Source organism: Kryptolebias marmoratus, linkage group LG8 (assembly GCF_001649575.2).
Source record: "Kryptolebias marmoratus isolate JLee-2015 linkage group LG8, ASM164957v2, whole genome shotgun sequence".
NCBI lineage: Eukaryota > Metazoa > Chordata > Actinopteri > Cyprinodontiformes > Rivulidae > Kryptolebias > Kryptolebias marmoratus.
In genome coordinates this window covers 8,909,196-8,932,070 of record NC_051437.1, presented here as the reverse complement: position 1 = coordinate 8,932,070, position 22,875 = coordinate 8,909,196, and the positions used below count along the sequence as shown (strand labels likewise).

The 22,875-nt window shown below is 39.6% G+C and overlaps 2 protein-coding genes across 4 annotated transcripts; both read right to left on the bottom strand.

Moving 5' to 3' along the window:
• Positions 1–1,461: 1,461 nt before the first annotated feature.
• On the bottom strand, positions 1,462–7,934 carry rad21l1 (RAD21 cohesin complex component like 1). Of its 2 annotated transcripts, XM_025004485.2 has the most exons (14): positions 7,824–7,934; positions 7,348–7,514; positions 7,141–7,270; positions 6,115–6,214; positions 5,707–5,810; positions 5,298–5,405; positions 4,425–4,532; positions 4,235–4,342; positions 3,852–4,081; positions 3,624–3,705; positions 2,546–2,670; positions 2,340–2,450; positions 2,046–2,120; positions 1,462–1,836 (listed from the first exon to the last, which is right to left on the bottom strand). In XM_025004485.2, the coding sequence occupies exons 2-14, from the start codon at positions 7,492–7,494 to the stop codon at positions 1,651–1,653; spliced, it is 1,614 nt and encodes a 537-aa protein (XP_024860253.1). In that variant the 5' UTR covers positions 7,495–7,514; positions 7,824–7,934; the 3' UTR covers positions 1,462–1,650. The 2 variants fall into 2 exon arrangements, with proteins under 2 accessions (XP_024860253.1, XP_024860255.1); XM_025004487.2 differs by lacking the exon at positions 7,824–7,934 and having other exon boundaries at positions 1,462–1,833; positions 7,348–7,652.
• A 5,152-nt stretch (positions 7,935–13,086) lies between these two features.
• On the bottom strand, positions 13,087–21,262 carry opn7d (opsin 7, group member d). 2 transcript variants are annotated; one of them, XM_037977053.1, is made up of 7 exons: positions 21,052–21,262; positions 20,860–21,013; positions 18,091–20,766; positions 17,849–18,011; positions 16,295–16,422; positions 15,833–16,167; positions 13,087–15,563 (listed from the first exon to the last, which is right to left on the bottom strand). In XM_037977053.1, the coding sequence occupies exons 3-7, from the start codon at positions 18,179–18,181 to the stop codon at positions 15,087–15,089; spliced, it is 1,194 nt and encodes a 397-aa protein (XP_037832981.1). In that variant the 5' UTR covers positions 18,182–20,766; positions 20,860–21,013; positions 21,052–21,262; the 3' UTR covers positions 13,087–15,086. The 2 variants fall into 2 exon arrangements, with proteins under 2 accessions (XP_037832981.1, XP_037832980.1); XM_037977052.1 differs by having other exon boundaries at positions 18,091–21,013.
• Positions 21,263–22,875: the final 1,613 nt, after the last annotated feature.

The following is a 22,875-nucleotide window of genomic DNA, read 5'->3' as shown; positions in this document are numbered from 1 at the left end:
GTAGTTTTAAGTCTAATGTTTGTTAGAGAATTATATTTCTAAACACCCAGGGGCTCCAAAACTGAGAAATAAGAGTCAGAAACACACGGCTAAAAATAGTCTATCCTTGATTAAAATTACACAAATATTGTTAAAAACAAAAATCAATAAGGCCTTATAATAACACAAACAGAACTCAGATTATACTGCTTTCCCCTCATAGATGACTATTGTTACACTTCCTAACAATTATAGTAAAAGTATGGTGGTGGAAATTTTCATTTCAGAGTAATGCCTTAGCTGACCACAATGATACGATCGTTATGCAGATCAAATACAACCAAAACCAAACACTGGAACAAATAATAATATATTAAATTCAAATAGGAAATTGGTGAATGCTGAACGATCGTTAAAACCTGCTGAAGAAAATCAAACAGAGGTAAAAGAAGCAGAACACAAACAGCTAAAAGCTAAAAGTAAGAAAAGACGAGCTAAAAGCCAGAAGTAGCTAACATCCAGTTTATTATAATTTACAGCCCTCTCCCTTTATGTCACCAAAAGGAGACATTATAGTGACTGTTCATCTTTTAGAAATCAAGATATAAATCTGCTGTTTTTGGGCATCTGATTTGTAAAAATTCATATTTTTAGGAACTAGAATGGGGGCAAAAAAGGAGGCAGAAAACACAGCCCAGATGCTTTTTCCACACATATTAATACCTGGAAAATACTAAACACAAAATCCATATTTGTCCAAACTGTCCCAGACTGGACAGACTCCAGCTGTCCCGCTTACTGTTTCAGTACAAAACAAGCGTTTCGGTTCAGCCTTCTTTTGCATTTATTTAGATACGCTCAAACAATTTACGACTTATAACAAAATATTTACAACTCCACACAAAGCACAAGTGATGCCTGAACCTTAAGTTTCAACACTATTTATATAAACCCACACGTTCAGTGACAAATATCTTGTTGTAGCCACGACGACAGCTGCTAAGCCTGCACAGGATGAGTTATAAACTAAATCCTGGCACGTTGTAAAATAAATAAAACTTATAGAAACCAAGAACAATATAATTTAACACTGAACATCAAATTTGTTACAGTAAGGCTTCAGAAGAGACAAAGCTGAAAATGAGCTTCGAATTTCTAGTGTCGCCAAGATGAAAATAAGTCCACAAGATGCTAAATTGTTAATTTTGTTATCTTTTTCAGATAAAACGCCTCGGATGGAGCTGACCCCGCATGTCGGCGACGTCTGAGCTCTTTACTTGGAACAAATGTGGAAACACAAACATGAACGTGCAGGAACGCAAAGTCCAAAGTAACTGCTGCGTAACATGAGAGCTGACAGATATAAAGATAAAAAAATACAGTAAAAATTAGAGTGTCGATACATTGTGCTTATTAAAATGCTCGGAGACGTTAAATAGCTGCTTTTAGTTACGTTGTAAAAAAAAGGGTCTGACAAAGAGCTTCAGAGAACACATTCATTTAAAGAGCAAACAACAGAAAGAGCAACACCTCTGACAGAAACAGACCAGTCTGTGTTGGATTGATTTCTGTTCGAGCACGTTTGACAGAAAACGCCTTTCTACACTCGCACCGTGACACAGACGTGCTACATCCACGACCTCGAACTCTGCACACCTGACTCTGGTTTCTCTAGGTGGAGAATTTGGGTCCCGGTGTCACCCTGATGTCCTGGTAGGGAGCGCTCTGATGCAGGTGGATGCTTTCTTGTTTTTTCAGGACCAGGAGACAGAGGAACGTGGTCGCAGCTTGTGATCGAGTGCTTCCTTCGCAGAGAGCCTGCAGGCTGAACGTGGGGTCTCTGCTGCTCTGGTTCTGCTGTGGACACAAACAATAATCCTGAATCTAGCCTCTCCTTTCCCCTTTAAATCCCTGTGATTACAGTTTTTTTTTAAAAAATACAAACTAAAGCAAAGAAGCTCAGCGGAACAGAAAAAAACACATTGCTCTGCCTTTACAGAAAAAGAAATAAGGTGTGATTGATGTGGCTGACTCGAAACGCTGAACATTTATTTTAGGAAACTTACTTTTAAAGCACTCAGAAGCTTCTGCGCTTTTCTGTTTATCCTCCTCTCCTCAAAGTCCTGGCTGTCCAGCAGAGACTGCAGGTTGGACAAGCACCATATTTTAATCAGCGATGCTGAGCAGAGAGCCATGACAGCAGGGAAGACGAACACCTGCCATCTGTTAGGTGTTGACGTCTACTTCAGCCTAGCAGCTATTTTCATCCTTTATTATTTCAATTTTAATCCAGACATGAGTTCAGTGGAAAGTGCAAGCCAGCAGAAAAAAGCCTGCATTTGTGACCGTGAGGGTAGTACCTGAGTGTGGAGGGAAGTTGACTGAGTGTCGTGCTCCATGTGGGACGGATGAACAAACATGGAGTCCTCTGATGGGAGCTCTGGATGTGTGAACTCTGACCTGTTTTCCTCCTGCCAAACACACGGCACACGTGACGACAAGGCAAAAACAAGCTCCCCGAATGGAAGAGGGAGTCCCTCTGTTGCCGTGACATACTTCTACTTACTTGTAGTTGCTCCGAATAAGTCTCGCAGTTGTCAGTGACGTGTTCAAGGCCCGTCAGCTCAGTGCTGACAGACGAGTCTACCACACTGACGTTGTCTGTGGCGAGAGCGCTGAGGTCTCTCTGAGCTACATCACAATGGTTCAAGAGAAAGAGCAAAAAAGAATTCATATATAGGATGCTGGTCAAACCGTAACCACATTTTGTGCCCAAAGGCTGTCATTTACTAACAAGCAAATACATTTTGAACTTCACCTATCCCTGCAACCAACACTGTATGTATTGATGCACGCAGCATCTATTTCTATGACACAGTGATGAGCTGGTTTTCAAAAGTGTACCCCAGTAGGTTACATAATCTGTACTGAGGCAAGTGTAAATGCTGAATTGTGGTGCCAAAAATATGCACAGACTCTCAACAGTGCAGATGTATTGAAGCAGAACCCAGAACCTTGTGTTTTAAGTATTTTAAATATTTCCATACTTTGAAGATCCTGATTTGAAAAGAACTAAATTTTTTTTATTTCTTCTGTTTTGAAACACAGGGTTAAGGCTCCTTCATAAAGGAAGCAGTGTGCTTTGAGCACAGCTCCCCAACCCATGTGTCACTTTGCATCCTGCACTGAAATTAAAATTATTTCATCTCGGCTGCAGGTCAGCTCTGTCAGTGCTTCGGAAAAAAGAAAAATCAGAAAATGTACACCACTTATAATGAGTTGAAAACTCTGCAGGCCTAAGTTTTTAAAAAAATTCTATGTTCCAACTCTCCCCCAAAATGCCCTCAGCTGTTGCGCGGCTCTCTCCTCAGGCTCAGATAAACAGAGACGGTCAGAAGCTGCAGCTCAAAATCTCAGAGGGTTATAAACCAAAGCTGCTGCTCACTTTTCTCTTTGTCTGTAAACATTAAGCCAGGGCGTTTCTTTGACGATCTGACAGACACACGCACAACTGCTGCTGAAAAAGGAGCTTCTTCATTTTTCAGCAGGTAGCTTCTTTCTACCCTAAAGTGACCAAAGCTGCAGAGCTACAAATTGACCTGGAGCCTTCGTGAGATTCTGTCCCTCATTCAACAGGTTCTTACCTTCTTGTCCATCTTTACGCATTTCCTCAGCCTCCTCACTCACACTGTAATATTTCACCTTGAAGATACTTCTGACAAAGAGCTGAAAAGGAAATAATGTGGAGAATATTCACTGGTGTCATAGTGTAAATAAAGAAGAGTAAGGTGAAAATCAGTGCTCAGCGTTTGCACATGTACCGATGATATTAAACTAAGAATAAAAATACTGGCAGCAAAGCAGGGTTTTACCTCCTTTATCTGTGGATTTACCACAGTGGAGCATGGCTGTGAAAAGAGTTTGTCAGCACCTCCGCTCTCCTTCCACTGCATGAGCTGCACCGTCGGCGGGGCCATGTCCAAAGGAGCAACCAGGTCTGAACAGTCCCAGAGCTGCTCCCTGATGAAGTCATTGCTCAGCTCTTTAGTCTGGTCCACCACCAACTTGCGTTTCCTTTTACCGATCTTCTTTTCTGAGTTTGCTAAATATAAATACACATCAGAGAGCCATAACAGAACAGGTTTTTCTCTCTGAAGGTGTGTGTCACACAGCGGACTCTCCTCGCAAAACGATATCAAGTTTTCTAAACAGACAGAGAAATCAGAGGACCGCATTTTGAGTTGACTGTGCGTACGAGTGATGGCCACAGGTTCCAGGGCGAAGCCTGCCTCCTCATTGGTGAGCAGGGTGGACTCATTCAGCGTGGGGGCCTCCGCCTCCACAGGTTCCCTCATGTCATCATCTGGGAAAACAAATACAATCAAAGAACCACGGGAACACTTCAAATGAAGGTGAAGACATGATGTCCTGTAAAATATCACCACCTGTTTGACACTGATCATTCACCGAGGAGCTCTGTTGATTTTCATTCTGTGGCTCCTCCAGGATGAAGGGTGACGGCTCAGCACCATCACTGGAGTTTGTTAGAAAGTCTATAGTCATAAAAAATAACAATAAATAAAAATCAAAAAGCAGTCACTGAGAAAGAACAAATATTACCAAAACAAGGGACAATGCTCATAGAGAACAGACTTAGAGTTTGGATGTAATGTTTATGGAATTAGAATGAGTCTCTAAACCAGGGGTGGGCAATCCTGGTCCTCGGGAGCCGCCAACCTGCATGTTTTACTTGTTCCTCTGCTTGTTCCTCTGCTCCAACACACCTGATTTGAATCAATGGGTGATTAACAGGCTTCTAAAGAACATGAAGAGGTGATTTAACCACTGAATCAGGTGTGTTGGAGCAGGGAAACAAGGAACACATGCAAGATGGTGGCCCTTGAGGACCAGGGTTGGCCAATCCTGGTCTAAACCAATAAGGGGCTTATCAAACCTTCACAGAAATGATTACTTTTTTGCATCAGAAGACAGATCTCTAAACAATGCATCATCTACCCTGAAGTGAAGATCAGGATGAATTTAAACTTATTATTTGTATGAGATGTTAAATCATCACAGAGATAATTATAACACCTCAACAGATGACACATTATTTGTTTATAATCTTTCCACAGAAGCCAACTTTAAAAGCTCTGAACTATCACTTTAAGACACGACTGTAGCTCCTCTAGATGTTTTAGTTCATAGGCTGATTTGGGTGGATGCAGCTTGTGAACTGAAGCATAGAGAGGCAGCTTCGAAGGTACCCAAGAGTTAAAACAGGAGGGGGGAGATCCCCATCAGTGCACACAAAATACCAAGAAGATCGAATCCATTCTCTTCATCCCCAAATGCATCTCCATGTTGGGTAAAGGTGTCAAAGCTTCTGTCCAGCTGTGCATTGGATTGGCTCTGTGACTCAACTCCTGTGTGTCAGTGAGGAGGAGGAGGAGGAGGTGGAAAAGAAAACAAAAGGCAGTGTCAAACACCAGGTGCAGGCACAAACTGCTTAACAAGATACAGTATAAATTGCCATGCAAATATAAACATCAAATTAAAAAGTTAAAATTCAAGCATTTATTTACTATTTTATTCATATTTTTCTAAGCGGGGCGTAAACTACGAATGTTACTAAAATGCTCATCAGCTTTCTAGGCGGTGAAAAGAAGCACACCTGGCTGTTCTTGTGTGGTAGACGTTACATTAAAACAATTATTTGTCTCTCACCAATGTCTGGGAAGTTCAGGAAGGTGTTTCCAAAGTTCTCTTTCAGAGTGATTTCCTCTGACCGACACTGGTTCAGTGAAAAGTGGTCCACAACGTCAATGTCGCTGGTGTCGACAACACAATGATGGAACAAGACTCACTAATTGGGTTTAACACATGATAAAAAAAAAAAAAAAAAAAAAAATATATATATATATATATAAACAACAACGTTGTCAATCAAACATGTAAATTGCTTGTTATCAAACTTTAAAGTTATGTTTTTAAATATGAGTAAGAAAGAACAAGGTGGTAGACTTTCCATTTAATCCATTTTCTGTGCAGCTGTAATGTGAAATGACATGATTCTGAGAGTAATAGAAAATAAAATCAGCTTTAAATATGTTAGGGAGGAAGAGAAAATGGTACCTGGGGTCTGGGAACTGAGCATCAAATGCAGTAAAATCTTCAACCAAAGTAATGGCTTTTATTGTGGCTTCAAGCCCCTCCACTGGCATATCTGTTTGACCTGGAGTATCAAGAAGAAACAGTAAAAACTTTCAGATTTACTCTATTTAGGATTAAAAACACAGACAAAAATAAATACCTGTGGGCTTCTGTTTACCTCAAGTATGAGGAAAAAAAGTTAACTTTTTTGTTTTGAATGAAACTCGTAATAATCTCACACAAAAGTGCTTAAATGTCGCCGTCTAGTGGCAGCCATCATTAACAGAAAATACTCAGTGATGTAATATTCCTCCTGTTAGATGTCTGCTATTAGTTGCAAAGAGCATTTGAGTTACAAAATATAACTTCTGAAACCATCTTAAAGCTGAAGTAATCCAAAATAGCAGTTTCAACAAAAACTAAATATCATCACCCACTGAAAGACAGATTTTAATGCAATGAACAACCATCTGTGTTCAGTATATTATTTCCCATTTCAAAGACTCAGTTTCTGTACTGCCACATGAAAATGCTATGTATCTAAAATATTCTGCAAACACGTTTTAAAGCTCAGTTTTTACATATCTAGTAGTCATAGTTAACCACAAAGATTTCAACCTTTTTAATCTCCGTAATATTTCAAACATGGCTGCATAGTGGTGAAGTAGTTAGAGCGGTTGCCTCCCAGGTCACAGGTTTGCGTCTCGGTCTTTCTGGGTTGAGTTTACATGTTCTCCCTGCGAAGGCGTGACTCTGGTTTCCTCCCACAGACCAAAACATGCATGTTAGGTTGATTTGTAACTCTAAAGTGTCCCTAAGTGTAAGTGTGAATGGTTGTTTGTCTCCATGTGTCCCTGTGATGGACTTTAGACCTGTCCAGGGTGTCCCCCATCTCTCACAGTGTTGGCTGGAGATAGGCACCAGCTCCCCGCGACCCAGAAAGGAGAAACGGGTAAAGGATGGATAATAAAAAATAATGTTGACAGAATAAAAGAAAAGAACTATTACCTGGCCTGAAAGCTATTTTAATTTTGACCACAGCATCGTTACAATCTGCAAGGAGGTACTTTGTTTTCCTGGAGTAGATTTTGACCACACCAAGCAGCAGATGGCCAGAAGTCCTCAATCCAATTTTCATCTATTTAAAACAAGAAATCACACATTAACACCTCACACAGCATAATGTACCTGTAGGTTTATCGTGGGAAAGTGTACCTTTGGAGAAATGATGTCTCTAATGGTTGTTTCCAAGTTGCATTCAAACACATGAGCCTTGGTGAGTTTCCTCTCCCAGTGCGCTGCCAGCCAGATTTTAGCTAAAGGGCCTCGTTTGGATGTAAAAAGTTGTGTATAGAACATCATGTTGAAAAGATAGGTGTCACCTGCGACACAAGACAGGTTAGTACCTGAAATGATCAACTTCGGTGGCGTTCAGCCGCCAAGAACAACAAGAAAACACATTTTTCTATTATTAATGTTTATGCTAACTCTGAGCTGCTGTTAAACTCAGCTAACCTTAGCGTGAACTGCGTCACTACGTCAGCGGCTTGTTTTTACAGACGAAAACAAAAATGGCGGGAGAATATTCGATACGGTTTAAAAAAAGAAGTTAGATAAACAAACAAACAAAAAAATATTATGAATATTTAATCATATCTAAGAACTGGACTGAGGACAACAGTAGGGCTTACCTGAACTTTTAAAGTACCGCGTTTTTGACAACTGTCACGCGCACATTCCCACAAGAGTTTTCCGGTAACCTAGCAACGACCGGGGTGATTGAGCGCGAGCCTGTCCTGAGCTCATCGTGGGCAGTTCTGTAACTTTTTTTTATTGATATAGAAGTGAAACATCGTCCTGTCCGCAGTGAGATACTCCTGGGTTTTAAAAAGACACGATTCTGACTGAGTATGAGGGGTTTATGAACTACTGCGAGCTCCTGGTCGTCCCGCTCCGTGAGTTAATACACACACACACACTCACTCACGCGCACACATCTTCTTCAGAGCAAATCTCAACAAAGATGGCGGACTAATGAGCCTAATGAGGGAAAGGGCCAAGGTTAAAACACTCATCTACAAGCACAACTTCTCTCCTCATCGGTACTTCATATGGAATAATAAGGATATTTTATATAAGAAGAAAACTTTATTTTTAGATACCTGGTTTAATCATAACATTATTCTGGTAGCTCAACTATTTAACAGTGTTGTTACATTGCTGAGTTATGAGGAATTGCACTCTAAATTTAATATTCCCATTTCTTCTGGAGAATATGCAAGTTTTTGGTGCTATTTCTACAAAGATTTGCATGTTATTTAAACAAAGGACAAGACTCAGCTATCATCAGACTCTCACCCCCTTATATTCTCCTATTGGAAAAGTATGTTTTAACCCTCTTCTTTGCAAAAATAATAAGTCTATTAGATCCCTGTTTCAGAAGGAGATAACTTCTATTCCTGCTGTTGTACCATTTTGGAATCACTTTCAAGGTAAAATATCTTGGAAATTTACCTGGTTGCTCCCGAATCACTTTCTTCTCACTAACAAGGTAAAAGAAGTGTCCTTCAAACTTATTCACAGGATCTACCCGGCTAAAGACTACCTAAAGAAGTTCAACTAACATTACTGTAAACTGTACTTTTTGTGACCTCTGCCCTGAATCCATCACTCATTTGTTTTGGATGTGTCCTCATTCTAAAGATTTCTGGCTACTTTTTTGTAACTATGTTGATTCAAAAAATATCAGCAAATTTTCAGATGTATTGGGAGCATGTCCTGTTTGGTTTTCAACAATGTGGCAAAATGAATCCAAAGGGTTTTTTAATCAATTTGTTAATTATTAAAGCTAAGTTTCACATACACAAATGCAAATTTTTGAAAAGAAAACCAAATTTCTCAGTTTTTTTGATTGAATTTAGGCAATACTTGCTTACAATTAAAACTTCATCAAATCAAAAAGCAAAAATGACAATAAGGGCTTGCTCCCAACTTGGGATTGTGGACAAATTACTGTCTTAAATCTGTCACAATTGTCACAATAATTTTTTTTTTGTTAGAATATTATGACTGTCATTCTCATCCCGCTATTATTTTTGTCCTTATGCTCCCCATTGCTAAATTTGTTTTGACGTTACGTACACATGTTGTTTTTTTCTTCTTCTGCAAATAAAATTCTGGGGGAAAAAAAAAATCAATAATCAAAGAAAACTAAGTTGTTTATCAGATAAGAGTTTGAAGCACTTATTTAATTGTAAATTAGGATATTTATTAAAATAGTTATAGATTCATGAAATGAGGAGGAAGACTATATTACAAAATAAGAAGGGTAAATTAAAATAGTCATTCACAAAACGGTCCTTAAACAGCAATACACTTCTGCATTGTGTTTGTAAATTTAAATGACATTCATGGGTTGTAACAGACTAAATCAAGTGACTGATTACACCAACCAGCTGTCCCTCTGTCCCTATGTTTTACTGTTGGGTGAGCAATAATATTTATTAGTTTCCCTGCTGTCACAGTCAGCTGCTATGGAAGACAGCAAATAATTTAACTGGTTATAGTTCACCATTTGTACACACTTGTTTAAGAAAGTGTTTGGGTTTGGACATATTGTTGGCTTCTTTCGTTGAATATCACTGATTCACAGAGCTTTAGGCACTTTCATCAGAGGCTCAGTCACTTTGAGTTGCTGAAAATAGTTGATTTAGGGTGCAGAGATTTTCACAGATGACTTTATGGCCCCAGTTGGGTAGAAAGTCTCTTGTTGTTTCTTTAAAGTTGGTTTGAATCTTCATTTGTTTTTCCTGTTTGTGCTCACTAGAGGGCGTCCTAGCACCAAGAAGCAGCAATCCTGGGTCACACTGTGAAGGTGTAGACATCCTACAAGTTTCACCTGCACTTAGATGGTCTCTTGAAGCCATCCATCCATCTTCTTTACCTGCTTCTCCTTTCCGGGTCGCGGGCAGCTGGTGCTTATTTCCAGCAGTCACTGTGCGAGAGGCGGGGGACATCTTGAAGTTGTTTCTTAAAAAACAAAAAAGATCAGCTCAAACAGTTTATATAAGTGCAGTTCTGCCATTATGTTGAAGCATCTGAAACAGCAGTGTCTCATAAGACGAGAACTGCTTTGTTTGGAGGAGTAAACATGCTACACCAAGTAAACCGTTTCAGATGTTGCTCATTGCAGTGGCAGGCGTGCTTTTGCTACTGGAGTTTGTAAATCACACAGAGTGAATGGAATAATAAAGGAAGACAGCCTCCAAATTCTTCAACAAAACCTCAGTCCACCAAAGAGCTTTTACAAGATGGACACATGTTTGTGTTTCAACAAAAGTCTCCTAAACACACATGACATCTTATTATTGGATATATAAAGTACCGTATTTTGAGAATTATCTTCCCAAAACTTTCACTTCAGTCCCATTAAAAAAGTCAAAAAACAAACAAAACCACCCAATCTAGTTAAGAAGGTTGGTTAAATATTAACCTCAGTCATGACAGAAGCTTTATTACAACCAAACATTCCTAAAGACAAAACCTTTTAAAAACATTCATGTAAACACTTGTTGTCCTATGAATGTACTTGTGATTATTATTGGCATCTTCCCGCCTCAGATTAATGATTTTAACCACACTTTGTTTATTTTCAGTCTCCGTCTTTAAGGATCACAGAAAGCCGGTTTCTACGTATCTCCACGAGTCAACAGGTGAGAGGCGGGGGACAACCTGGACAGATCGTCAGTTCATTACAGGAGAGGTACTGTATGTTCTCCTTTATTCAAGATTGTACTGGAATATGATCAGCTGTATTTATTGTATACAGATGCATTTAGAACTCTACAAAGTTTAGAAAACGTGCAGCATTGTTGCATATTTAAGAGACAATATCAGTGGCAATACACCCAGACTTTCCTGTTCAATCATCATGAGAACACTCTACTTGTTTTAGCATCTTAATCGCTGTCCTCTAAGCAATGACTGCCCTCGATGTGAGCATAAAGGGCAGTGAGAGTCCATCTGATTGACCTGATATATTATCGGCACGCAAAGCATTTGATTTATGGAGTCCAGGCAGTCTTTTATCATATATTCATTGCAACAACTATGCATGTAATGATAAGGTGCGCAGTCCTAATGTCAAGTACAGTGTGTTGTGTCTTCAACCAGGATGGCAGCAGACAAATGCTGCCAGAACATTTGTGTAAGTTGTCTGCTGAAAATATAATGCGTAATGGCTGCAGGCAGGAAGTATTGATTAGGTGAAAATGTTGGAAAAGTGTTGACTATGTTCCAGTATCTGTCTGTGAGACTGAAGTCTGCAACTAGACTCTATAATAATGTTCATTAAAATAAAAATATAAAACTCATCTTGCATTTGTAAAACTAAAACAAAGACCTTTTTTAAAAATAAGAGGTTTACAGATTTTACACAATCTTTTTGTCTTAATAGACTGAGTCAAAGAAAACAAAACAGTTGTTTGAGTGTTACTTTAACTAATTGAGTAATTATTAGTTTTTTTTTTTAATTTGGCACACTAATAATTAGTTCTATTCTGATGTTTACAGGATGACAAGAAAACTCTTTCAGACATTAAGACTTCTCAGACAAGAGGTCAAGTGAAGAAGCTTCAATCCATTAAGGATCTTTTCATTTCTCTTTTAAACACAAGTTTTTTTCTTACTGACACAGACTTACTTCAGAATCACTCTTGTCCTTTGCAGCAGCATCATAGAGCCAAGAATGAAAGATGCCTAAATAAACGTTGTTTTTTTTTTGTGTACTGGATTGTCCAGGGTAGTGGTTTGAGAGAGAGCTTCAGGGAAACTCAAGAGAAAAGTGTTTGTGTGGGAGAATAAGACTTTAAAGGGGAAACAACATGAGGATAGGAGTCTGTAAACTGCAGCAACTATGTTAGAAATTATTTTTGACTTGGGGGTTTGGTTAGGGTTATCTCCAACCAAAACAAAACATGCTGAATAGTTTTTATCCTATTTACAGGTAAACTGTCTTCTGAAAAACGTACTACATGGGTAAAAATAATAATAAAAAAAGATTTAGTCACAAAATTAATTGTAATAATAGATTTTGTATACAAGTTGAAAGCTGTGTGGGAGCGCTCTGCCAGTTTCTCTAAACGTTATGTGACATATTCTTATATCTTTTTACTTCCTCCTCAGGCCGTATCATACTAGCTCCCTATTTTGGTTGCAGTGCAAAGCTTATCCCTCAGCCTTTTTTTCAGCTTTGGGCGACATAAATAGCTCAACGTCTGAGCTGAACCTTCATTTGTATTTGCTCGTGCTCCCCGCTGGCATTGGAGTTTGCATTTTTATTTATTCCTGCTCAGCTCGAGTCCAGCAGAAGCAGATCACCTCGGGAGATAGACAAGCTGTGCACATATTATTGGCTTCGGTTTATATTTCTAAGATTCTCATCCGATGGGCTGTTTTTTTTGTGTTTCCTTTTAAATGGGCACACATTATCTTTAAAGGGCTGGGCAACCTAACCTGTGGCAGACGTGCTGTCATCTTGATTTCTGGTCAGTGCCAAGTTAGTTTTAGGAAACATTCTCCTACTATGGAAACCAAAGGATAGATTAAGTTACAGCACTTTGCAACAGATGGTCCACCCTGCTCACCTTCCAAAAACAACATAGACCAATATACCAAGTTTGATTGATTAGTATTTCTTTTTACTTTAAAAACATTTATGTACAATACATTCATAAATAATGTTTCAGTCAATACACACACAAAATAAACAATATTAGATAATAGTAATCTATTGTCTAAAAGGGAGCAGGAAGGAAAACACCTGATCCATTTAGATATTTATCATTTATATATATATATATATATATATATATATATATATATATATATATATATATATATATATGTATATGTGTGTGTGTCTGTGTGTGTGTGTGTGTGTGTATAGATGTTTGTACGCATACATTTATATCTGCCTAAATATATCTATATAAATAAATATGTTTAAATTTACCCACATATATCCACATTCCCATGTGCACATGCTCACATTTACATAAATGATCTAATAATAAATATTTATTTCATAGTTAGGTCAATGTAATTATTCATTATTAAATCAGGCTTTTCTTCACTTTTGAACATCTTACCTCATATTTGTTTTTCAACCTTTTAAAGCTCTCAGTTATAATTTAATGACTCATTTGGTGTGTAATGCAACTCCAGTGTAACCTGTTGCTGTATAAAACGTTTTATTATTAATATTATTTCAAACATTATTCTTTCTTTTTTGTGCTGGAATTAACCCAGAGACATGGTTCGAATGCCAAGATCTGTTGTATCGTTTCAGAGATAATTAACAAGTTTTTGGAAAAGCTCTTGTAGAAAAGAGTAGGAGCAGATGTCAGGTCTGTGTATTTTGTTAATCCTGCCACAGCAGCCAGAGTTTTCACTGCAGGAGCATTATTTTTTTTACATAAATACTGAAACATTTATCTTGTTTCACAGTGGAAGTGTCGAACCCAGAAGATGGACTCGTTTTGCTCCAGAAGTGTGCAAGTGTTCAGCTGACAGAAGCCCCTTAGAGTCTGATTGATAAAAAGAATGAGTTGTTTTTTAAAAAACAAAACAAACCCTATATAATTTGTTGTTATACTCACAACACAAATGTCACTCTGATGTGGGCAGGATGTTGCTCTCATGGTTGTAAGATTGTTTCATTCTGAATTCAGTTTTTCTGAAAAAGGTACCTGCTTGAGCCAAGGTTTTAGTGAATAATCAGTCTGAATCAGAGACAGCGTTTCACAAAAACGTTACCATGGCAACCTGAACACCCAGCGTTTGGGTGGAAATGTGATAATCAGCATCTTGTTTCCTCTCTGTTTTACATACACTCACTGACATTAAACTTTTCTTCGGCTAACAATAAACGGATCGTTTCAGCAGTGGTCTAGTGTGTGACATAAATAAAATGAAAATTCTGTTACTGGTTTACAAAAAGTATTTCCTAACTTGGTCTAAAAATGTAAGCAAATTTATTTAGGCATCAAGACTTGGCAGAGACTACAGAGTGTCTCCTATTTAATCTACAGACCTTGAGACTTTCGAGTTACTGACCAGTTTCCAGAGCAACAAAAAGACTCAGAGGTGTCGAGTGTTGACTTTTACTCACAGAAAATAAGGGCTTGCTGTCAGGAATGTCTTCATGGTTCAAGAAAGAACGAACAGTTCCTGAACAGCTTTACATTTTTATTAAATAAGGCTTCCAATAATTTTGTTTTAATATTGGTAAATTATACATTTTGCTCTTCTTTACTTGCACATAAAGGCACACAGGACAATAAATACCACATGAAAAGGTAAAGCAGATTATTTTTGCAGAGTGTTTTTAGGGAAAATGGTGTCTAAGAAGCAGGACAAGGTGTTGCTGCAACTGAGACATGGGCACAGATTTCAGTTTATTGTTATAGATATTAGTTACGAGGAAATCTGGATGAAACACTGTATAATCTTTTATTGGGCATTAGTGTGTGAGATTTAAGCAAATTAGTTGCATTAATCAAAAGCATTTGAGGCAGCATTGAGGTAATATTGCTTTTCCCCAAATGTAACAAGGCTGAATTTGAGAACCAACGGGAAACTTTAAGGATTTTCTCCAGAAATGAGGCTGCACGCTGCAGAATATTGAGCCTAGTCGAATACAATCGACTAGGCTCAATGTGACTGGTAAGACATTTGAGCGACTGTAAGATAAGAATACCTGGCTGTGGCAAATCTTCCCAAAGTGCAGATTGCTTGAAATATCAAGTATTTTACAGGCAGGGCCATTTAAGGACTCCAAAGACTTCATGATGTTTTCGTGAATCACATTGTCCGTGCAGGTGTTTTGCTGTCAAATTGTCTTTTTGAGGATGTGTCCTGTCTTTCTTGCTTCGTGGAACAAAGACGTTGTACCGCTAGAGAAAATCTGTTTGCGGTTTGGCTGAAATCTGGGTAATCGTCACCTCTGTGTAGGCGGATCCTGTCAGGACGCAGGCAGTCTTTTGGGGCGCAGTCAAATGACACAGAGCTGCGTTCTCAGTGCAGTTCAGACATGCCCCGTAGCTCTCCTGCTGCTCATTTGAAAATCTCATGGAGGCACTCGTGTCCTTGTTGCGTTGTGAGTTGAAGCCGAAGCCTTCTTGCGGCTGCGGACTGCCCCTGTGAATCATCTGCCGTAACGCAGACATGTCTCTGTACAAGCACTCCCGAAAGTTGGGCTTACACAGCAGGTAGACCACTGGGTTGTAGATGGTGGAGGATTTGGCAAACACGGCGGCTACGGCGAATGCAGCAGGAGGAACTTGTGTGGCGTCTCCGAAAGCAGCCCACATGGCCACAGCAGCATAAGGGGTCCAGGCACCCAGAAAGCCGATGCACACTGCTATAGACAGCTGTGGAAAGAACACATAATCATCCACTGGTACAAGAAACAGTACAAAATACATTTAGGGTTCATTCAAGTAAAGTGTTAACAGTGAGTAATGTGGACTTATGCACTTATCTAAGGAACCTTTTTCTTATTTTAGATTTCATTCCCACTAATGATCCTACAGATGCATGAGACAATAGGATGTAGGTCACATCCTTTTCAAATCCTGTTTACCGCAAACCCTGAAACAGTGCCACTGAGGCGCAGTACGACGCAGTCATATCCCCTGACCTTCACGATGAGAGCGTGTGCACCGTTGGTCTTGGTCTGTGGCGAGACGTGCTGCTGAACGGCCTGACGTGAGCCCCGCACAGTCAGCAGGATGAAAGAGTAGGAAAGGAAGAGCACGGTGCAGGGCAGTGCATAGCAAAAGACGAAAAGGCAGACAATGTAAGACAAAGCTGAAAGCTCGTGGTTGGGCGCGTGCCAGTCGATGCAGCAGGCTGTGCCGTAAGGTTCAGCGCTGTAACGCCCCCACCGTGCCAAGGGCCCCACGGCGAACACGGACGCGTAGCACCAAACTCCAGCCACCAGGAGGCGGGCGTGTGAGGAGGAAAACTTGTTCCCTGAGAGGGGAGTCATAAAAAGAGGCTTTGCAGTTATTAGGTTAATTCATTTTTGGTCGTGTTGATCAGCTTTGCGATACAGATCTGTTGAGTTAATATCATCGTGCGCGTGTTAATATCCTCTTACCATAGTTAGGGAAGCACACTTTAAGGCAGCACACTAAGGAGAGAGCTGTGAGGTTTGTCAAGCTGCAGAGACCAAATAACACTCCACACATGGCATAGAGCTGGCAGGTGATTTCTCCAAACAGCCACCTGCGCACAAAGACAGCCAGGAGAATGAGACAAGGATAGTTCTGCAGCTAAAAATCAGCTCTTGCTTGCTTTGATTTTTGTCTAAACTAATCAGCAGTCATTTTTGATAATATTGATCTAACTGTGCAAGTATTCAACAATGTTCAGCCCTGGTCTTTCAGTTTGGTGCATGTGTACCCCATAAACCTAACATTATGTTTAACATACTGTACATTGAAAACTAAGGCTGTGTTCACACCTGATAGTCCGGTAGGCTCGGTTCGATTGGGGACCAAAATTGCAACATTTGTTTCATTTTCAGCTGGTGTGGTTTGCATTCATACTGCACCGAGTCAATCAAACGAAACCCTTTGAGCAACCTGTTCTGTCCCCCCTCGCTCGTGGTGGCGTTTCACCAAGAACTACTGAAGGAAACGACACAAAAACCTCTGAAGAAGACACTTAGAACAACAAGTAAACAAAAATGGAGTGGCTTCAAATTTTAGCGGTTTTAGGGTTTTTGTTTTGTCCGTGGTACATGTGCCAAACAAACATTTTTCAACAATGGGCTCAGCATGACCTGCACGAGCCATTTCTCCTGCTAGTGGTAGAAACTCTCTTTTGTTTTGGTTGTATTTACCCAGCAGGCCCTGTGCTATAGTCTGCTTCCTGCTTTTGGAGCAGTCTCCGGTCCGCTTGTGTTCACATACAGTATGCATTTGAACCGCGCCAGAGTTCACTTCAGCCGAACTGAGACAGAGGTTTTTAGGCAGATCAGAGTTTGCTTTTTTGGTGCGCATCAGAGTTTCGATTGCGCGTTCGCACCTCCTCCAAACGAACTGGACTTTCTAGGCAAATGAACTAGAGTTCGATTAAAGCGGACTAAACACGGCTGGTGTGAACGCACCCTAAAACTACTTAAATGAAGTGGAGGAAGCTATGTGGTAGAAGTGGTGGAGCACTATTATTAACTTTACATTTGTCTGCATATTAGCCAGCGACATTCTTTCCTTTTTGCCTTTTACAAGCTACAATTATCCATGACTCGTCCAAGGCTTCTGCTTCTGCTCTCACAGTAGCAGATGGATGAACATCAAGAGCTGCGGAGAGTTACTTAACAGCTATAACACACGCGACTGGAAGATGAAAAGCTATGCTCTGCAAACTCGCCTGATTTATGAACAGACAAACAAGCACACATCTGGCAGAGCAGCTCAAGGAGTTGCTCTCAAGTGTTTGGATGAAAATTAGAGACCAGAAGGCTCAATTCTGGTCAGAACAGTCAGCGATAAAAATACTGGTATTCTTTGGTACGTATCAAACCAGGATTTCTGTGTATCATTACACCCCTAGCAATCAAATAATGAGTTAAAATTCAAAATAGTTTAACATTATTTCTCAATAAAGAAGGTGATTTGATGCTGGATAAAGAGGCTATAAAAGATACCTGTGTGAGAAAGCTGATGGTATTGCTAATGGAAATAAAGTGAGTGTCATCCCAAGGTCGCTGATGGAGAGGTTGACGATGAAGAACTCTGCTGGTTTCAAAGTTGATCGCTTGTGGAAGGCAACAAGTAGCAGAATGCAGTTGCCCATGACCGACAGTACACCTGCGGAAAAAAGACAACAAGCTGAGCAACAGGTTCAAAAGATGGACGCTTCAAAAATCAGCTCGATGTGGGAACTCACCAAACAGGCTGTAGAGTGAACCCATCATGATGTCGTGCTGCTTGGAGATGCTAGAGGCAAACGCAGGGGATGTGTCTGAAGCATTTCCCATCTGAAATGTTCATACAAGCACACACATTAGTTAATTGTGAATAATGCTTGAACTGACTGGAGAATTTACACTTTTTTTAAAAACTAGACTGATCTAAAAAGCTTGCGTGTAAATAAGGGACCAATTGCGTTGTTGAAATTGTGTTACCTCGCGGCATCAAAAGCCTGGTTTTCAATATTTGAAACCGGATCAATAGTAACCCAGTTTGGTTTAATATGTTTCACAATTTCTGTTTGCACTGTGTTTTTGACACAGTGTTTCAATCCCGCATTGTCAGATGTAGAGAGAAACGAAAAAGCTTTTCTTTAAATAATACAATTCTGCTCAAAACTGAGACCTCTAAATGCACTCTACAGGGTTGGCAGGTGGAAAGAACTTAAAAGGTTGTGCCTTTTAGCTTTAACTACAGGTGTCAGAGACTAAGAACAAAGAATCTTCAATTTACCAATGTTTTGTTCATTTTCCCCAAGAAAAATCAGTGGATCTGCATGCCCGCCAACCAGTCTTCACTTGATCTAAAGAATCAAATATTCAACATTTAACAATGAATGGAGGAGCACCAGCGTTTGTTCTGCCACAAAGAAGAATTTACAACTGTGCAAGTATTGCAGAGGGTAAATAGATTAATCTATTACATTGTGAGAAGAGTTTTATTAGCTCTCTAAGGATCGGTTGAAGTGTGTCTGAAGCACTCGAGCTCCTTTTGTTATGAGCCAGACTCCAATTCTAGGCAATCAAGACTTTCTCTTCAGACTGTTTTCTAACTTGAAGTTGATTCTTATTCAGAGCATCACTTTGATTGGAGAAAGGAATAAAAGAAATGAATAAAAAAAAAAAGAAACCTGGAACGAAAAGCACCGTACCCAAACGAGTGTGGAGAAACATATTTGGTGGTCTGTCAAAAATGATAAAGAGGCATCATTGGCTTTCAAGGACTTAGGCCATCATACAGGATAAAGAATGAGACTTCATTATTATGCCTGTCAGCAAACACGCCAATGATGACATGTCCAGTCAGTCTGAGAAAAGGAGACTCAGCAAAGTACTTACTTGTGACCACTTTTTGCTCAGCAGGATTTCACTGTTGTAAGCCCAGCCAAAAGGCAAGGGTATCCATAGGATTTTTAATCCTAATTGCCATAGAGTCTCTAAGGCCTACAGAGTATTAGATTTGACAGCTAATTATATATTTTGAGTGAGCTTGTTCTTTTTAGTCCTTTCAGCTATGAAAACAGGTCATTTACTATAACTTTGCGAGCGTTTGAGCTTCTGTAATCTGTCCTAACTTTACTTCCTGACCCAAGTTGAGCTGATCATCCTTTTTATTATGCCTCTTACTCTCAATTTAACTGACCCATTCAATGTAAGCATAGAGCAGGGGTTCTCTAACTTGGTATTTAAATATTAAATTAGATTTTTAGAGAAGGTCAAAGGTCCAGAACAGTAAGAGGATCCCATTTTTTAAATTTACTTACAAATTACAACTAAATAATGGTACCATTTGTCTGCAGATGCTTACTCGTGAACCTAAGCTGCTCTAACTTTAGACTGTGAAGCTTAATGTGCAGCGTAGTTTTAAAAGAAATTTTAACTTAAGCTTGTTAAACTTCATTACTTTTACCTTAACAAGTCTTTGTTTCTTAGATAAGAGTAAACCTATTAGATAAGCTGAACTTAAAGACATTAATACACTATAACACCAAAAAGGTTGAGGTAGAAGTAACAGATGCCCTGAGAAAAGTAAAACGCGAAGCTACCTAGTGTTAAAAAAAGACTGTCTGCCGTCAATGAGCTGCCAAACCTTGGCACAAAAGGTGTTTCCGCTCTTTCACCAGCATCTGTCTCTGAACAAATTAGTCATGTTGGTCTCATGCCGGACTGGGTCAAATAAACACATTTCTCCTTCCACTCATTTTGAACTTTTCTAATGATACCTTTCTTTGCAAGCCATGGTGACGAGGCATTGCACCTTCTTCTCTGTTGCCTTTCTGATAACGACACCGTCAAAGAATGCTGGTTTCACTCTCTCGCAGAACTGGACGGGAATGCCTTTCTAGCCCTGAGCTCATTTCCAAATGTCAGTGTTACCATGGTTACATCTTGACCTTGGTCCAGGATCACCGTCAAAAACCTACAATATTTAACACAACTAAGAACTGACTGATAAGGATAGTTTTTCTCTGAATGCCATAAACATACAAACTGTACCAATGCAAATAACGTGTGCTGGCAGAGAGTATTAGTAGTAGTAAAGATACAGCTGGTGGGCCATGCCCTTGTTGTACTTCAACAAAAGGGAAAATAATCTTTTATAATACTACTGAACCCACACTACTAAATGTCAGTCTTTTCAATGCACAACATGAGCAGGACAAAGGACCGCACCCATTGGGAAAATGGAAGTCCTCTATGAAGAGGCAGACCTTTACAGAAAAACATCCACCAGTCAAGCAGTTTACAAGTGTCATAAACCAGGGGATACTGTCCAGAGAGCGAGACCAAGACCAAACACGGAGACGGATGTAAAGGTAAGTGATTTTATTTACAGGGTGATAGCTATATACAGTGGGCGGTATCCAGAGAGTCTGCAAGAGAAGGAGAGCTAGGTGAGTCTCGGGTACGAGTCTAGATCCAGACGGTGGCGAGAAGTTGGTAATGATGTCTCTTGGTTTGCTTACAGATCCAGGAGTTAAATGCGGCGTCGAGGAGAGGAGGAGTGGTTCCAGGAGTCCCAGAAGTTCCAGACGTGACGAGCCAATTCCAGGAAGGTAAGTATCAGAAGGGTGTCAGGTAAGTAGTCCTTAGTATCCGTAGTCGTGGCGTGGCAAAAACCTAGGACGTANGTTAGACGCTGAGGCAGAGAATCTAACCCAGTAGGTTCGATGCTCCAGCGAAGATGTGATCACAGCCTGCTGCTTAAATCCTGTATGGTCTCGTCAGTGGTATGAGGAACACCTGTGGACAATGATTAGTGGCACCACCCAGAAGGTGGAGCCAAACCCCAGATCCTCACAACAAGTTCATCGTTTATTAACTAGATGGAAATCTTTCCAACTAAAGGTGGTATGATAGCCCACTGCTTACTTGGCTAAACCCACTTGAATAACACCCAGGCTATGGACAACAAAATACTTAAAAAAAAAAAAAAAACAAGAAACAGTCACTGAGTGTTGCCTTAACTATTACACAGCATCATTCTATGGGGATGTGTCTGAGAAATTCATATTAACATGGGAAGATATGAATACAATCTCGAATAAAAACCTTCCTTTTCAAGGTTTTAGGCTAAGACGAAGGTCTTACTTTCAACAAAGAAACACTTTAGCTGCTTCAGCAAAAAAAAATTGTAGAGGTTTAGGAGTGACTCAGCCAGAGTTTGGACACAAAGCCAAAGAAACATGACTGCAGAAACCTAAAAATAATTGTACAACCTCGATTGTTTTCAGAAGAGAGGAAACAGAGGGACCTCCAATGGAACATTGTTTTAGGCACAAGTCTACAGTAGCTCCCAACAGTCTTTATATGCCTCTGTATGTGTGTGTGTGTGTGTGTCTTTTTATTGGCAAATTATCTCATGAACCAGTGAGTGGATTTTAACAAAACTCTCAAAGTAATTATTTCATGTGCATCTACAACTGATTAACATTTGGAGTCAACCAGATTCAAGATGGCCACCACAGATAACCTCATCAAACAAAAATGGCTATAATGCAGTAATTTTTATAGATATTGAGCTAAAATTTGGTGTGGTCGTAGCTGAGAGTCATCTACCACACATACTCTGGGAACTAACTGATAGCAGAAGATCTTTGTTTGACAATTTTGGCATTTATGGCAGCGGGTGATATGCATTCCTTCAAGGAATGTATTTTAGCATTTGTAAAATACTACAAAACCTGTTATTTATTTTATAAGGCATGTTAAAATAATTGTTCCTGTGTCTTGCTTGTGGTTAAAACCGAGGTTGTGTCTTAAGGAATATTTTATTATTAAAGCCTTACTCTAAATCATTTATCGACACTTAATAACAATCTGCTAAATGAAGTGCTTGTTATCTATGATCGTAATTTCCTGTCGTTGGTGCAGGACTGCTAAATGAATACTAAGCATGATGTGGATGTCAGATTTTTAATCTCACGCAAGCCCTCAGAGAGGAATTGTCACGTTCGAATGATTTAACCTTGCATTAAATGAATGAAAACTTCATGTTCAGATTAGAGTTTGTAGGTCCTTTTTTTTTATCAAGCCCACTGGTCTTAAAGCTTTGGCACCTCCATTTTTATGCCCCCCTGTAATTGTATTTAACTGAATAAATTACCATATTTCGGTACCTCTCACAAGCAAGACACCAAAGTGATGGTATGTTTGGTGTTAGGAAGGACACATCTCCGTTTGTGAACATGAAGGATATCTCATCTGTTTGAGTGTAGAAATGAAGCGGAGACATTAGAAGGAACAAAGAAAAGTTTAAGCACCTAAACTCTGCCTTTAGTCGTCTGAGACAGATTTTATGGCTCTCCGAGCCATGACTTGAATGCTCCAAGTGTTTCTGTGTTGCTCTTCTGTTCAGCTCAAATTAATTGGACACTTTTAGGAGCGAGACAAGAGCTATGACCTCCAGATGGCAGCCTTGGAGATGAATAGTATCACCTGCTGACCTGGCTCATGTAGCCATCATTTCGTTTTTGATTGTT

What these genes read in the sequence shown, in the direction of transcription:
- rad21l1 (XM_025004485.2), bottom strand. Translation starts at nt 7,494, where the DNA reads ATGATGTTCTATACACAACTTTTTACATCCAAACGAGGCCCTTTAGCT. An exon ending in CAACTTCCCTCCACACTCAG is followed by an intron (nt 2,121 to 2,339) that starts GTACTACCCTCA and finishes TCCAACCTGCAG; the next exon opens with TCTCTGCTGGACAGCCAGGA. An exon ending in AGCTTCTGAGTGCTTTAAAA is followed by an intron (nt 1,837 to 2,045) that starts GTAAGTTTCCTA and finishes TTGTGTCCACAG; the next exon opens with CAGAACCAGAGCAGCAGAGA.
- opn7d (XM_037977052.1), bottom strand. Translation starts at nt 18,181, where the DNA reads ATGGGAAATGCTTCAGACACATCCCCTGCGTTTGCCTCTAGCATCTCC. An exon ending in TTCACTCTACAGCCTGTTTG is followed by an intron (nt 18,012 to 18,090) that starts GTGAGTTCCCAC and finishes TTTTTTCCGCAG; the next exon opens with GTGTACTGTCGGTCATGGGC. An exon ending in CCATCAGCTTTCTCACACAG is followed by an intron (nt 16,423 to 17,848) that starts GTATCTTTTATA and finishes CTTTGTGCGCAG; the next exon opens with GTGGCTGTTTGGAGAAATCA.